This window comes from Talpa europaea (assembly GCF_964194135.1).
Source record: "Talpa europaea genome assembly, chromosome: 3".
NCBI classification, from domain to species: domain Eukaryota; kingdom Metazoa; phylum Chordata; class Mammalia; order Eulipotyphla; family Talpidae; genus Talpa; species Talpa europaea.
Window position 1 is genome coordinate 22,250,884 of NC_140069.1, and position 14,269 is coordinate 22,265,152.

Consider the following 14,269-nt stretch of genomic DNA (forward strand, 5'->3'; position numbering starts at 1 on the left):
CACACAGGATATTCATTTTTTTGAAATAGATCAAACTTTTTCCTATCTCCCAGTCTTTGGCTGTGCTGTGCCTTCCACGAGGTATGTTTGTATCCAGGCTCTAAATTTGGTCACTTCCTTTTTAGTAGCACTCTCAACAACATTGTTACTGAGTTTTCTCTCCAACCTTAATACCCATGAGTTTTCTCTAACCTAATTAAATAGGTCCAACAAGACCACCCCCACCAAATCATGGCTCTTAGTATAATCTGAAATTATTTAATTTGTTTTCTGACTAGAAACCCATCCCACCCTAATTTAACTAAAGCTAGCAAAACGATTACTATATGCAAAATAAAAGTACAGATAATCCTCCTCGTGTGTACTACCTGGAGATCAGAGCCTAATTACCTTCCCCTCTGCCCCATCCCCATGCAAGCGACAATGCCTCAGTCTCAAGTCTTAGTTTTCAACATTTATTAACCGGTAGGACTGCAGTCCTTCCAGAAACTAGCAGAGGAAATTGGGCGCGCGCTCCACTCAGAGCAGCCTAGAGGAAGAAATACACAGAACGCATGCGCAATTAGGTCTCTGAGGCCTCCAGGCTGACCCCGCCCCTTTCCCTTGGGGTCGTTTAGCCACGGCACATGCGCGGTACCGAGCATGTCTGTTCGTTTGTCTGCGCTATCAATAAAGTTTTAGAAGAGCCGCTCCTCTTCCTTGCCAAGATGGCGGAGTACGACTTGACTACTCGTATCGCGCACTTTTTGGATCGGCATCTGGTCTTTCCGTTGCTGGAGTTTCTCTCCGTAAAGGAGGTGAGGGGGTCTTTTAGTGCCAGGAGGATGTAGCGGGGGGTGAGATCCAGGCTGGACCGGCAGGCGGGGGCGGTAGCCCCAGGCCCGACACACGTGTGAGGCGGCCGCGAGTTTGATCCCGGGGCCGGCCGGAAGGACCGGCTTGGGCCGGGGCGGGCGGAGAGCCGCGCGGAGCTGTCAGGACGGCCGTCGGGGAGAAAGGGTCTCTGCCGAAGTTCCTGAAGGGCCGGTGCCCGAGGGACCTTCGCGTGTTTCCCTAAGCTGACGGTCCGCCGGCTTCGCAGTAGCAACGCTCTTGAGCGTTTACTTCAGGCCGACTCTACTCGCAAGTTAGTGTCAGGAGATTGTGATTTTTGTGTGTGTGGAGAACTGAAAGGGCTAGCCTAGCTTTCTGATTCTGCTTGCGGGATTGTTGGGAATGATTTTCTTACACTTAAACGGAATATCTAGCACTTTAATTCCACAAAGTTGTGAGTTCTTTGCATTGAGTCGTCCTGGTCTTTGGTCAAGTAGCTACTCCCTGGACGCTTTGCGTATTTTGTCGGTGTGGTCGGGGATGCCAGATAATATTTCAAGTGAAAAGTTTTCCAATGTATAGATGTATACAGTCTTTTTAGTGATTAAATTGGTTGTTGACGTTTATTTAGCTACTCATTATGTCTTCAAGATGGGGTTTTGGTACCTCATTTTAAAACATGTCTCACTTCCGAATGTTTTTGAAATTATGGGTTTTTTGGACATTGGTGAGCTTTAATAATTACAATAAGTTGATATTGTGATGAAGAGATTAGAATATTGGTCAGAAAAATAATTCTGTTGCTCGGAGTAGATTTTGGGTGTTTCATCACCATAAAGATAGAAAAGTTCTACAAATAAACACTAAATTGTTCTGATAACTTAAAATTTCCCTGGTAACTAATGGTTTATTAAACCTCAAATTAATATGAACATATTCTAAGCACATCCAGACAACTCTAAAGTTGTTTATGTTGAGAAACAGCTAAGTTCATTTTCAGTGAATATTCACGAGTATCTTGCCATATTAATCTTTACCTTGAAAGGAATGTTTTTGCCATTGTTTTTCTTGATGTAGGATGTACCTACACCTGTATTTTAGACCTTGAATAAAACAATGCGGTCAGACTTCTGTTTCCTTTTTAGACAAGGGATGATAATTCACTAAAGGTCAACGAATAGAAAAATACCATATTTTGAAATCCTTTATCAGCATCTTGTAGAAATGCTTCTAAATTTGCCAGACATCATATTTCTGCACTGTGTTTTTTACAGTTGTGTTTTTTCAAGGCAGACAGATGAAAGGGAGGGATATGTAAGTATTAAACTGATTATTCATAGGTAAAGAACAAAATAATGAACATCAGCTGAGAATCAGTGGGAACTGCTGTGCTCAATAACTGCCTCCTTGATTGAATATTGGTAAGATAACTGTGATATGCCAAAAGGAAGACAGTTGGTTGAAGATCATGTTTATTTACCAATCAGTAAGTATAGGGTTTCCATGGAATTATGAGAAATCCAAGTTAAAATCCAGATAGTTTATCACTAAAAAACTCACTCCCTATCCTTTAGAGGAAATGAGGTCTGTAATTGTCTTTTTAAATTTTTTAGAGATTTATTTCCATCCACCTGTGCACACAAGAACTGGGGTACAGGGCAGAGGCACACGGCAGAGGGAGGGTATGAAAGGGTTCACCTAGACAGAGCTGGGGGCAGAACAGGCAAATATACTGAAATACACTGCTGAGAGGAGCCTTGGGCAAGACAGGAGTGGTCTGCTCTGCCATATGTGTTAGCTCTAGCTCCCTGGTGGGGCATGAAACTCAAGTCTGAGTGGCTGGTGAAACCAGAGAGGCCAAGAGGTCTGTAATTAAAAAGCAAAAGTAACTAATTTCAAAGAAATACTGGCAGAGTGCTGTCAAATGAAGAGGTATACTATTCAGTAGGCAAAAAGGACTTTGAAGAATGCCTTGTTTTGTCTTATAAGGTTAGAGTAAGTAACATGATGCATGTTCACTAAGGGAAAAACAATTTGATACAGTATGTTGATGAATATAAGCTCCCTGAAAGCAGGAACTTTGTTTTGTTCTTTTATGTTTATTCTCAGCACATGTAATAATGGAATTGGCATCAAGGTTTTTAACAGTTATTTAGTAAGTCAGTGAATTAATGCATATTTGGGTCTTCTGTTCTTTATTGTCATATGAAGTGAAAGGCCACATAGTGTTTAAAAGGCCCAGGCACCCTGCACCTCTGGCCTACACCCCAGCTCTTGTATCCATAAATAAATAAATCTTTTTTTTTTTTTTTAAGTGTGTTGTGCTGAGGAGTTAAAATCATTTTCTAAAATGGTTGTACCTCACTCAGCACTATTAAATGTTCTTTTTGCTCTGCATCTATCCCAGCACTGGTATTGTCTGGTTTGTTTTTTTTGGAAGGGGGCCAGAGGGTGTCAATGTGGTTTTAATTTGCATTTCTCTTGTGATTAATGAAACATATTTGAGTACTTGTTTATATTTAGTGAAGTGCCTACTAAAATCTTTGAGCCATTTTAATATGGATTATCTTTCTTATTATTTTGTAGTCATTCACCACCTTCATCTTTTCACGGTCAGTGAAATGTGTGATCTTTGTGCATTTTTTTCTTTCCGTGGCAAAATTATATTTAGTTCAAAATTCTTTTTTTTTTTTTTTTTTTTTTTTTGCTGAAGCATTGTCTTGAATGACTTTTTTTTTTTCAATTTGATATGCGCGTTTTTTAGAATCCTTATATATTGCTTGGCACACTTAATGTTCTTGGGTGTTTGCTTATGTATCTATTTAGAGTCTATTAAGGGTTAAACTGTTTTTTGCATTCTTTGACTTACAGAAAGGTTGCTTGTTTTGTGTCAGTGTATGTATAGGAAAGCATACACTGAAAGGATTGCTAGTATTTAGTGAAGGATTGTTAGGATTGTTAGTATTTAGTGAAGAAATATTGGGGTTGTAAAGGAAAGGGTGTAACCATGTACATATGTGAGAGATACTAACAAGGTAAAAGAGTTAAGAGATGATTCTAGATTACCTGGGTCTGAAGGAGACAACTATACATGTTTACCAGTGGGTGTTGTTATTGATTTATATATAATGGTGTTTGAGAAAGGATACGAGATGGCTTTTAGGGACACCTAAAGCATACAGTGATATAAATCAAATGATTGGGAATGGCTTTCAGTGTGAACTTGCCTATATTTTTAAATTACTAGGTATGCAAAACTATGTCTCTGTAGGTAAATTGATCAACTTTACAAGGGCGTGAATTAATAGTTTATAATATATTTATAAATAGTATTTCAGGAAATGTATATCCAAGTAAACTAATCTGAGTATTAATTTGCTTGGGAAAACTTCAGTGTATTCATTAGCAAGTAATTTTCTTTTACAGATATATAATGAAAAAGAATTATTACAAGGAAAGTTGGATCTTCTTAGTGATACCAACATGGTAGACTTTGCTATGGATGTATACAAAAACCTTTACTCCGATGATATTCCTCATGGTAAGTCTTGTCATTAGGACTGAATTTTGTCTTTATGAACTGAGAGTGTATTTTGAAAGTTTGTGATTTATGAAGGAGCTTTAGCTGAAGTCTTAATGATTATTTGAATGATTTTAAAGATTGTTTGGATTAAAGATAATATGAAGGTTTCAGGTCTTCTAAAATGTAATATTTTCTCACCATAGAAGATGAAAAACTACTTTAAAACATGGTCATCAGATAACTTCAGTTCATAGTATGTGTCATAAAAATTGTGCTTATGAGTCAGATTATTTCCTTATAATTATCTGAGAATGTTGCAGATCACTTTGGGTTTGCAAATTTTTTCAGTAGCAGCTTCAGTGCTTGAGAGATTTTTCATCTTGAAGCATCTGGATGTAGCCATGACTCTGAAAAATGTGGTCACTAGAACCAGCAGTGTCATCTGGGAGAACTTGTTAGAAATGTGTTTCTTTGCCCAGACCTAGATCTACTTAATAGAAACTGAGGTCCCTCAACACTCAAATTGGGGAACTTCTGTGGTAAAGCGTTTTCCAAATTCTTGTTTTTTTGTGGTAATAACTGATTTTTTAAAAAGTCATCCAATAAGTTTGGAAAAATTATCTTTTCTTCTGTGCACTTTTTTTTAAGATAACTCAGAGAAATGTAATTTATTTAAATTGACATTTCTCAAAATTTCATCACAAATCTCCTTCAATAAATTGTTTAATAAATTGTTTTATACTGCAGAAATTATTACTTTAAATATAATCATCTTAAATTATATTTCTCTGCAGTAACAGTTGCTATATAAATTTTAGAGAAACTTTAAAACATATTGGCAGGGTAAGTTATGTGGAAGTTTTCTCTTACTCTTCATGAGAGGTTACAGAATAGGTTTATCCCAAAAAGAGGTTATTGGCTATATTTAAATTCCATTCCACCTATTTGAAAACCTGTAGCAATAATACATAAAGTTCTTTGAGCCTCTTTTCAGAAACTCTGGGATGAAATTTTAGAGATTTCAATGATAATAAGTGTAAAAGTCTCTGAATAGCAGAATTAGATAATCGTTTGCTCCACAGCATATACTTGTATCTGTATATTCCCCAGTTTCCCTTAAAAGTAAGAACAGGGGCAAGAAGAAAGAGGGGGGGGAAAGTAAGGACAGGATTTCCTCTCGTGTGCTTTTCTAGTGCTAGAAGAGTGAAATTGGATTTGGGAAAAATTACTGAGTTGGTGATTGCTGGCATGTGGATATCTTGGGAATTAATAAGTATATTCACACTTTAAATAAATTGAAATTCTTCCAGAGACATCCTCATGGTGAATGGTATAGTTTAATATTATAGTATTCCTTTGCTTTTTCAATTAGCTTTGATAGAAAAAAGAGCTACAGTTGTTTCACAACTGAAACGACTTCAAGCAGAAACAGAGCCAATTGTGAAGATGTTTGAAGATCCAGAAACTACAAGGCAAATGCAGTCAACCAGGTACCTTTGCTTTTAAATTCTAAAAATGCTTTTTTTCTGGATTAATACAAATGTCACTTCAAACTTTAATGTTCCCTTGTAAAAGTCCATGGCTTAAGTGACTGCTTTATCTGTTTTCATTTATCCTTACTATGTAGGGACCAAGAAATCCTTAATAATAAATGTTAGTGCTGGTTTTTAATGGCTTTCCAAGTTACCCAGCTATGATTATGCTGCAGTATTTCTCCTCTGTTCTTTATTTGACACTGTTTGGGGCTATCTTGCATTGTCAGAACTGGAGGGAATACTACTGACTCCTACCCAGAAGTGGCCAGTGATGCTTCTAAACATCTTACAGTGCATCAGATTGTGTCCCCTCCCTGGTAAAGAATTTTATATCCCACTGAAAAGTCAGCAGTGCTGAGGTTGAAAAACCCTGTGCCTGAGCAGTGCATAGAGAACATGGGTTGCCCACTGAAAGGGAAACCTGAGCTCCTTTATCACTTTGCTACATTCTCTCATATCCTTCCAACCTTGATGCCTAGACCAAGAAGAGTAGTGTAGAACTGATAAGATTATTTTATTCCTAATTTCCCCTTGAAATAGGCTTATTGTTTGGTTTCCAAAGAAAGCATGTTACCTTACTTGAATTTAGTATAGCATCCCTAATTGAAGCTTTTGGTTATTAGAAATGCTTTAAAATCTTCTAAAATTGAATGTTGCCATTGTAGTAAATCTTAGCTACCAATATACTCACTTGAGGAATTGCTGGAGATTTTGCCATGCTACATATTTACTCCCTTGGTATGTGATCAAATCAAATTTTTAGAGACATTGATTCTAAGTTTTCATTTGTGATTTGAGAAAGTGTCATCACATATTTGCCTTAAATAACATGGTTTTCTTTGATGTGAGCTTGTTATAACTTGATAAGGAAAAAGAAAATTCAGACTGATGTTGTGAATGAAACAATGCTACCTGAGGACCTAATAATTCATTTCCCTTAAAATTAGAATTTCCAAAAACCTGTGGACTACATTCATGTACTACTCTTATTATTATATAATATACTTTGCTTTATGTATAACTATATACAGAAATGAGAGTATGAATAAGATGAATGTGGATTTATTTGCTAATTATTAGAAAGGACTCTTTTACTCAACTGGAGATAAATGAATGGATGGAATTTTATGTTTAAACTCATAAGATAAACTATTTTTAAAATAATTTCTCTCTACAAATGCTCTCTTTTTGAAATTTCATTGAACTAACAGTATTCTACTTCTCATACTTTCCCGGAAATATCGAATCAGTTGTTGGGCAGTGATTATCTACCTGAGGTGTATAAGGAGTGTAACAAAATTATTCACTAAGATTCACAGCAATTATTAAGGGTTTTTTTGATCTTTTTTTAATATGGCAATTTTATGCATTTCACATTCAGTATTATAATACGTCTTGTTAATTTTGGTGATAACTTATCTTCTTCTCATTAAAATTTAAGTAAAATTATACCCAAAGAGGACATGCCATGGAATTCCTTTTGTAAGACACATCAGAAAATATTTTCATTTTTGAAACTGTCCAGACAGTGGGCAGTTGGCAGCTGTACCCATTTGTTAATTTTTCCTTAAAGTCTTTGTCATCAATCTGTCTTTTACCAACCTTCCCATACAAGTTTTGCAAAGCTATTTTTAAGAGTTAAATTGGGTTATTTGACACTTTTACACGAATAATAATTAGGGTGTGTAGCATGACAATTAGCTATGATTTGTTAATCTTGTAAAGATGCCAAATTTTTGTCCTTGTGAAACATACTCATGTTGGAGAGGGGAGACATAATTTATATATGACATTAATTCCTGCTAGTTTATATAGTACATGTGTTTCAGTCTCTTTCATTAATAAGAATATGTTATCTATTGGAAATATAACCTCAAGAGCAAATACTGTTAGGTTACCACATAAGTATATTACTGATCTGGCTATAAAAATAGAGTGTCCTGACTTTATTACTTAAAAACTTCTAAAAACTATGAATTGGATGATGTAGTGAAAAAGAACACATGATATTCATACACTAAGGCTAAGGAAATCTGAAAGTGAATTTTAAACTTTATAATTCTACTTTGTTGTTATATTCTAATAGTCTTATTTCTTAGTTTGTAAGTATTATGATATATAAAAGGCTTTTAATTTAGGTATAAAGGTTAGAAGTTGAATATGTGGACTATAAAACACAATTTCTAATTTTTATTATTAAGGGATGGTCGGATGCTGTTTGACTACCTGGCTGATAAACATGGTGTAAGTGGTCTTTAACATTTTGTTTTTTAGTTGTCATGTTGTAATAAAGCTAATTAAAGAATAGTGCTGTATATAGATAGGTTAGTGGCTTGACAAGATTACAGTTTACACCTTAACTTGCTAAATATAATTCTGGTGTTTTTTGGAAAGTTTTTGAAAATTGGTACTGATAGAAAACTTTATGCTTATCTTTAGATACAACTTTAGATTTGCAAAGCTTTTGAATTTTTTTCCCATAATAATGATAGATAGCATTTTACATATAAGTAAAGAGAACTAAATTGAATAGAAATCTTTTGAGCAATGGAATTGAGTAATACTTTGGCAGTCTTGTCAATTATAGTAGACCTTGACATTATCAAGTCCTTCATTAATTTCCAAGTAAAGGAATGTTCCTAGCTGTCATCCAGTTTCCTTTTCGTTGTGTTAACTCAAAGTGTGAGGCTTTATCTATAATTCTTGAGCTTGATTTCAGGTTTAATTCTTATGTAATAATTACTGTATATAAAAGGCATACTGACTACTGTGCAAATTACTTTTTCTGGTTTCCATATAGACTATTTGGTGGATTTGTTAATGTTCTAGTTCAGAAACCTCTTAAATTTCTTTACTTGCACTTTGGTGTGATTTGGCAGCAGTTTTCAAAGAGTAGGATTTTACTCTGTACAGCATTTGTACAGAATCACAACACCTTGCAGGGATGCATATGCTTGATAGTTATCTAAGCTCAGTCACCATCTAAAGGATTCACACATCAAACCTTCCTCTGCTATTTAAATTTATATTGCAACAAATGATTACAATATATAAGTCTTGAGACCAGAGCTATGAATATTATTAAATTTACCAGTTCCTAATGTGTTAATTTTAAGGGTCATGGGCCTTCTGATTTTGGTATTTATTTTTGGTAACAACTTTCAGAAATTTTGAGATAATTGACCTTCGAAGGTATTTAAAGGGTAAATTAATTATATTTTAAAACTGTCAACATTAAAACTTAGAATTAAGGTTTATTTATTTTTCCAGTTCAGGCAGGAATATTTAGATACACTCTACAGATATGCAAAATTCCAATATGAATGTGGAAATTACTCTGGAGCAGCAGAATATCTTTACTTCTTTAGAGTGTTGGTAAGTGGTTTTTCTTTGTTCTCTCTTTTATAGAATTCTCTGGTTCTTCAAAACATTTCTATGGATTTGGGTCTGTACATTAAGTTTTTAATAGCCATTGACAAAGAGAGGGGAAAAAAAAAACTTTCACTTACAGAAACCAAATAGAAATAGGAAACCTTATATCAGGACTTCAAAATTAGGAATGAGATCTAACTTGTTTTTGGGATCTCTAGAAATTGTAAATATACAACTGTATGATATTAGCGTTAGCAGAATTCTATCGTTAATGAACATAGTATGATTTTTCCATTTACTGTTGTCCTCAACTATTAGACTATAAGGCTAAGTGGGCTTTTGTTTGTTTTTTATTTCTTTTTTAAAGATTTATTTTATTTATTTATGCATACAAGAGCTGGGGTGTAGGCCAGAGGTGAGGGGGGCGGGGTTTGAGAGGATTTACCAGAGACAGAGTGGGGAGCAGAAGAGTCAGATCTACTGAAATACATTGCTGAGGGGAGTAGCTGAAGAGGTAGGAGAGGGTTAGCTCCTTGGCTGGAGATTGAACTCTGTGCTCTGTGCTGCAGTGGTTGCCCATAGCTTCATAGTCCTGAGACTTAACTCCTTGAACCACCAGGGAGGCCCTTTGTTTTGAATTTATGTATGGTGGAGGTGAGTTTAAATGGTAATCAGAGAAAATTCCTAACCATGAAATATCTGTTACCTTCATTTGTCTACTTAACAAGTTCCTAGATTTAGTGCTTTTGTTAGATAAGGAAGAGCATTGTATGAAGCTAAAGAGAAATCACAAAACTATCAAATTGAGAGATTTCTTTCTCACTTACCCTTCTGTTTAGGTGATTGTATTAATTAATGCATTCTAGAGTTATTAAAATGCCTTGTTTTTTAACTTGCCTGTCCTTTGAAAAATTATAATCTGTTACTCATTTTGGGTTAGTAAGCAAGTATCTAAAGTCTCTGATTTCTCTAGTTAATCCTAGAAGTTGGGAAATGACCTCTTAAGACAGGGACTTTTTGTCTTCCAACCTTGGAAGAATCTGCTTCATTTGTCTCTATTTTCTGGTGTTTTTACTTTTTTCTCCTACTTCCATATGTGGTAAAAAAAAGACACTGCTACTCTCTTTGGTTGTTTTTTAGAAATTTTTCTTTTTGGGGGGGAAGCTAAGAATTACTAATTCAGGTAATTTCTACATTGAAAAACAACACTTAAATTTTTTTTTTTTTTTAAACTGTCATCCTTCAAAGAAAGAAAAATTTTCAGTTTATTTCCAGGCTTGATTTGAAAATTTTTTTTCTCTTTTTCCCATTTGTAAATGAATTCTTAATTTGCAGATTAACTGTGGTTAGCTTTCAAGTGCATTGTAAGTAATCAGTGATGCTAAACTTGTAGTGCCTTATCAAAATTCCATCAGTTTTACTTTGAATATTATGAAGGATTTAGGAGGACAAAAGTTGATTACTTTGGGAATGTAAACAGCTTAAACCAGGATTGTAAAACCAGAAGCCTGATATGATTACAGGTAAATGAAAAGACTTGGTTATTCATATCATTTGGTAATGCTGGGAGTGAATTTTGAGAATGAAGATTTAGTGTCATGTTAGAGTTCTAGCACAGTAAATTTATTGTTGCTGGTCAGTGAGTGAATGTGCCATTTTGCTAAGACATGGAAACTTAAGGTAACTGTTGGAAATCCAGATATTGAAACTCTTCTAGCATATCCACCCTTGAAAGCAGGTTGGTATGAAGCGCCAACTGTAATGACATGGATTTGAGCCAGAGTAGTATATGCATGAACCTTTTGGGGATTAAAAAAACTTGCTGCACTGCTACAAAAAGCTTTTATCCTAACACAAATAACACATATTGGTTATAATAGCATCATTATGTTTATGCAGTGTGGTTTTATAATTAGCCTGAAAATTTCTACAAGTAATTGGTGTATATTTAAAAGTTTGAGTTTTGTGTTTACTTTTTTTAAGTATGAAGATCCCAAGTTCCCTATCAAGAAAATTTGGGTTAGTTTTAAGTTTTGTATTGCCAAACAACTCTTGCGCTGGAACCCAAATGACATTTGATTGAGTGATTGAATACTCTGATTTGAACACAAAATTAATGTTTATATTATATTAAAAGAAGTCAAAGTATAGTGATTGAATAGGGCTTAGAATTTATCTGCAGTTCATTTTAAAGTTTTTGTCCCATCTTGTGCCACAAAATATTTGAGATATGTAGGAACTGACTACTTCCTGTTGACTTTTTGATAAAGACTACTGACAAAGCTTTTTAAAAGAGTAGATTATTTTACTTCTCTTGATTTAGGCAGACACTAACCGAAGATCTTTGTATTTGAAATCTTGTTAAAAGCAAAGTAAAAAAATCTATTTTGGATTTGTGATGAATAATACAAATATTTTGTTTAGTATTTTTTACAATAACCTTTTTTCATTTCTCAATTCTTTCCTTGTGGTTGGTTTTGTTTTAAACCTATGGTTACGGAAACATAAGCTATGAAAGAACCATTGTAACTATGATCTGAGATTAGAATTTGACTCTCCGGGTGACCTATTGTAGGTCAGTGTTGTATAAATTAAGCTGTGTGACCCTAGAATCTACCTTTATTTTATAAAGACTTTTGACTCAAGGGTTGTTTAGGTATGCCCTATTTGGTTGTGGAATAACTTTGATTCTTGCTTTAAGAAACCTCTTAATTTGAAATGAAACAATGGAACAGACTTGGTAAGGGTTTTTTAACGTATTTCTTTTAAAAGTTATTAATACTATTAACTATGTTAAAATTGACCCTCGTGTGTCCTTTATCCTGTATCCAAAATATAACTCCTGTCATCATCCAGCACCTTTTTGAAATAAAAGTGATTTTAGGATGGTAGGGCTCTTGGCTATCGTTTTTATGGCGTTATTTTTTGTCTTTCCACTCAATTTAAAATTCATTTACTATGAAGTACTTGTCATTGGACTTAAAGGTACTTTTCCTTGACACTCAAGATAGCTTGAACAGTGACTTTTGGAAGTTTTAGTATCTTCACCAGTTTTCAACCTCATGTAGCCTGTTTGATAGTGTTAGTATAAAAGATGTCTGTTTCATATTGATTCTCAGGTACACAGTTTATCACATTTTAACATCTGAAATTAGGATGTCTTGAATTAGTTGTGACTTTGGTTTTGTAAACATAAAATAATAGTATGTCTGAAAGTTGACTACATCTTAGGTTTGACAGACCATTTTAATACTCAGTTTTCTTTACACAGATCAAACATTTTATCCTCTGTAATTTGAACAATGATTTCTTGCATTTTTATTAATCAGTTTTTATATATCAATAAATTTTCACATATTAATATACCTGGGCAACCACAACCAAATCAAGATAAAGAATATTTCTTGTGCCCCTTTGCAGTCATTTCCCACCCCTAGTCTATCCATTAATTTGTTTTCTTTCTCTATAGATTAGTTGTTATCTCTTCTAGAATTTCATACCAAAACACATGATAATGTAAGCTTAATTTGTAAGCAAGTTTTTGAGATTCTTTAATGTTTCTGTATGTATACAAAGTTTGGTTCTTTTTACTGCTCAGTAGTATTCCACTAACAATATACTACAGTTTGTTTATCCATCTTTTAATGGAAATTGGATTACTTACAGTTTTTGTCTATAACAAGTAACATTGTCATGGATATTCATGTACAAATTTTTTGTGGGCATATTTTGTAATAATAATAAGAACCATTTCTTTCATAGTTATGTTTCAAAATCTGATTTACAAATTTAGTCTCTGTTGTTGCCTGTTCTTGGAGTTGCTGAATGTTAATTATTTTAGTTAATTAACTGCCATCAAAGGAAAAATCCAGTATAGCAGATTCTAAATTAAGGTATATTTCATGATCCTTCTAGTTCAGACAACTTATATTTCTCTTATGTCATCATTTCTGTTCTCATTATCATTCTGATAATAATTTAGATTTACTTGTTTTTGTTACTGTCAATATCTCAGACCTGATAGGTGTTGGGTTTGTGAACTTCTTCCAGAACCAAGAAGTAGGGGCTGTCCTCATTCCTCTACTTTTGTTGGTTAAGACTGCAGTCTAAGTTTTATAGCTTTCATAATTAGAAGAGTAATTTTGGGTAAATTACTTTCCATGCATCAATTCTTTTTTTTAATACAGGGTTCAAAATATTATTTACCTTGTAGGATTTTTGTTAAGATTATCTGCAAAAAAAGAACTTTTATTTAGTATATATTTTTTTCATGATTATTGCTTTAACCGGTAGACCTGTTTTATTTTCTCTCCATTAGTCCTTATACTTGTGTCACAATTAAGAATTTTTTTTTGTTCTGGAAGTCATTTCTCTTAGATTATAAATGAGACTTGTGAATTTTGATTTTTCTACATCTTCACCTCTGATTTTAGCAGCAAATTTCTTCTGACTCTAACGTGATTTCTGACTTAAATGTGACTACCTAAAATTTGATTAGTTGTATATAAATTATCTAAAATGGGTTATACTAAAATGCTGGTGCTGTCTCCTAGTTTTAAATTACTAACCCTTTATTTTCTGATTCAAAGTGACTTTCAAAGACTTGAGTATATTTCTCAAATTAAGTTAAATTGAATCTGTTTGAATTAGTTTAACAAGTGTGATCCAGTAAGAGCTTAGATAACTGATGTTTTGGGTAGAGAGCTATAGGTCTTTTAGAAGGCTAGATGGATATGTAGAGAGTATAAAGTGCACATTATCTCATTTCCCTCCAGGGTATTCAGAATATAATTAATTATGATTGCTTAAACAGGTTTCAGCAATGGACAAAAATGCTTTGAGTTCACTTTGGGGAAAACTGGCCTCTGAAATCTTAATGCAGAATTGGGATGCAGCCATGGAAGACCTTACACGATTGAAAGAGACCATAGATAATAATGTGAGTTACATTTTTTCAGGGTGATTTTCTAAAATTTCTGTATATTCATTTCTTCTGATAAGGTAATCATTGTATACCTTTTGTTCA

At 34.0% G+C, this 14,269-nt stretch overlaps 1 protein-coding gene across 1 annotated transcript in view; it reads left to right on the plus strand.

Annotated features, from left to right (window-relative positions):
• Positions 1 to 698: 698 nt before the first annotated feature.
• EIF3E (eukaryotic translation initiation factor 3 subunit E) overlaps positions 699 to 14,269 on the plus strand; it is a gene marked incomplete at its 3' end in the record, with an annotated part of 37,517 nt that continues 23,946 nt past the window's right edge. Inside the window, exons 1-6 of the mRNA XM_084229627.1 lie at positions 699 to 797; positions 4,240 to 4,354; positions 5,709 to 5,826; positions 8,073 to 8,115; positions 9,142 to 9,246; positions 14,057 to 14,182. Of these exons, the coding sequence (XP_084085753.1) occupies positions 708 to 797; positions 4,240 to 4,354; positions 5,709 to 5,826; positions 8,073 to 8,115; positions 9,142 to 9,246; positions 14,057 to 14,182 (597 nt within the window). The 5' untranslated portion in view covers positions 699 to 707. The remainder of the gene's footprint in view (positions 798 to 4,239; positions 4,355 to 5,708; positions 5,827 to 8,072; positions 8,116 to 9,141; positions 9,247 to 14,056; positions 14,183 to 14,269) is intronic.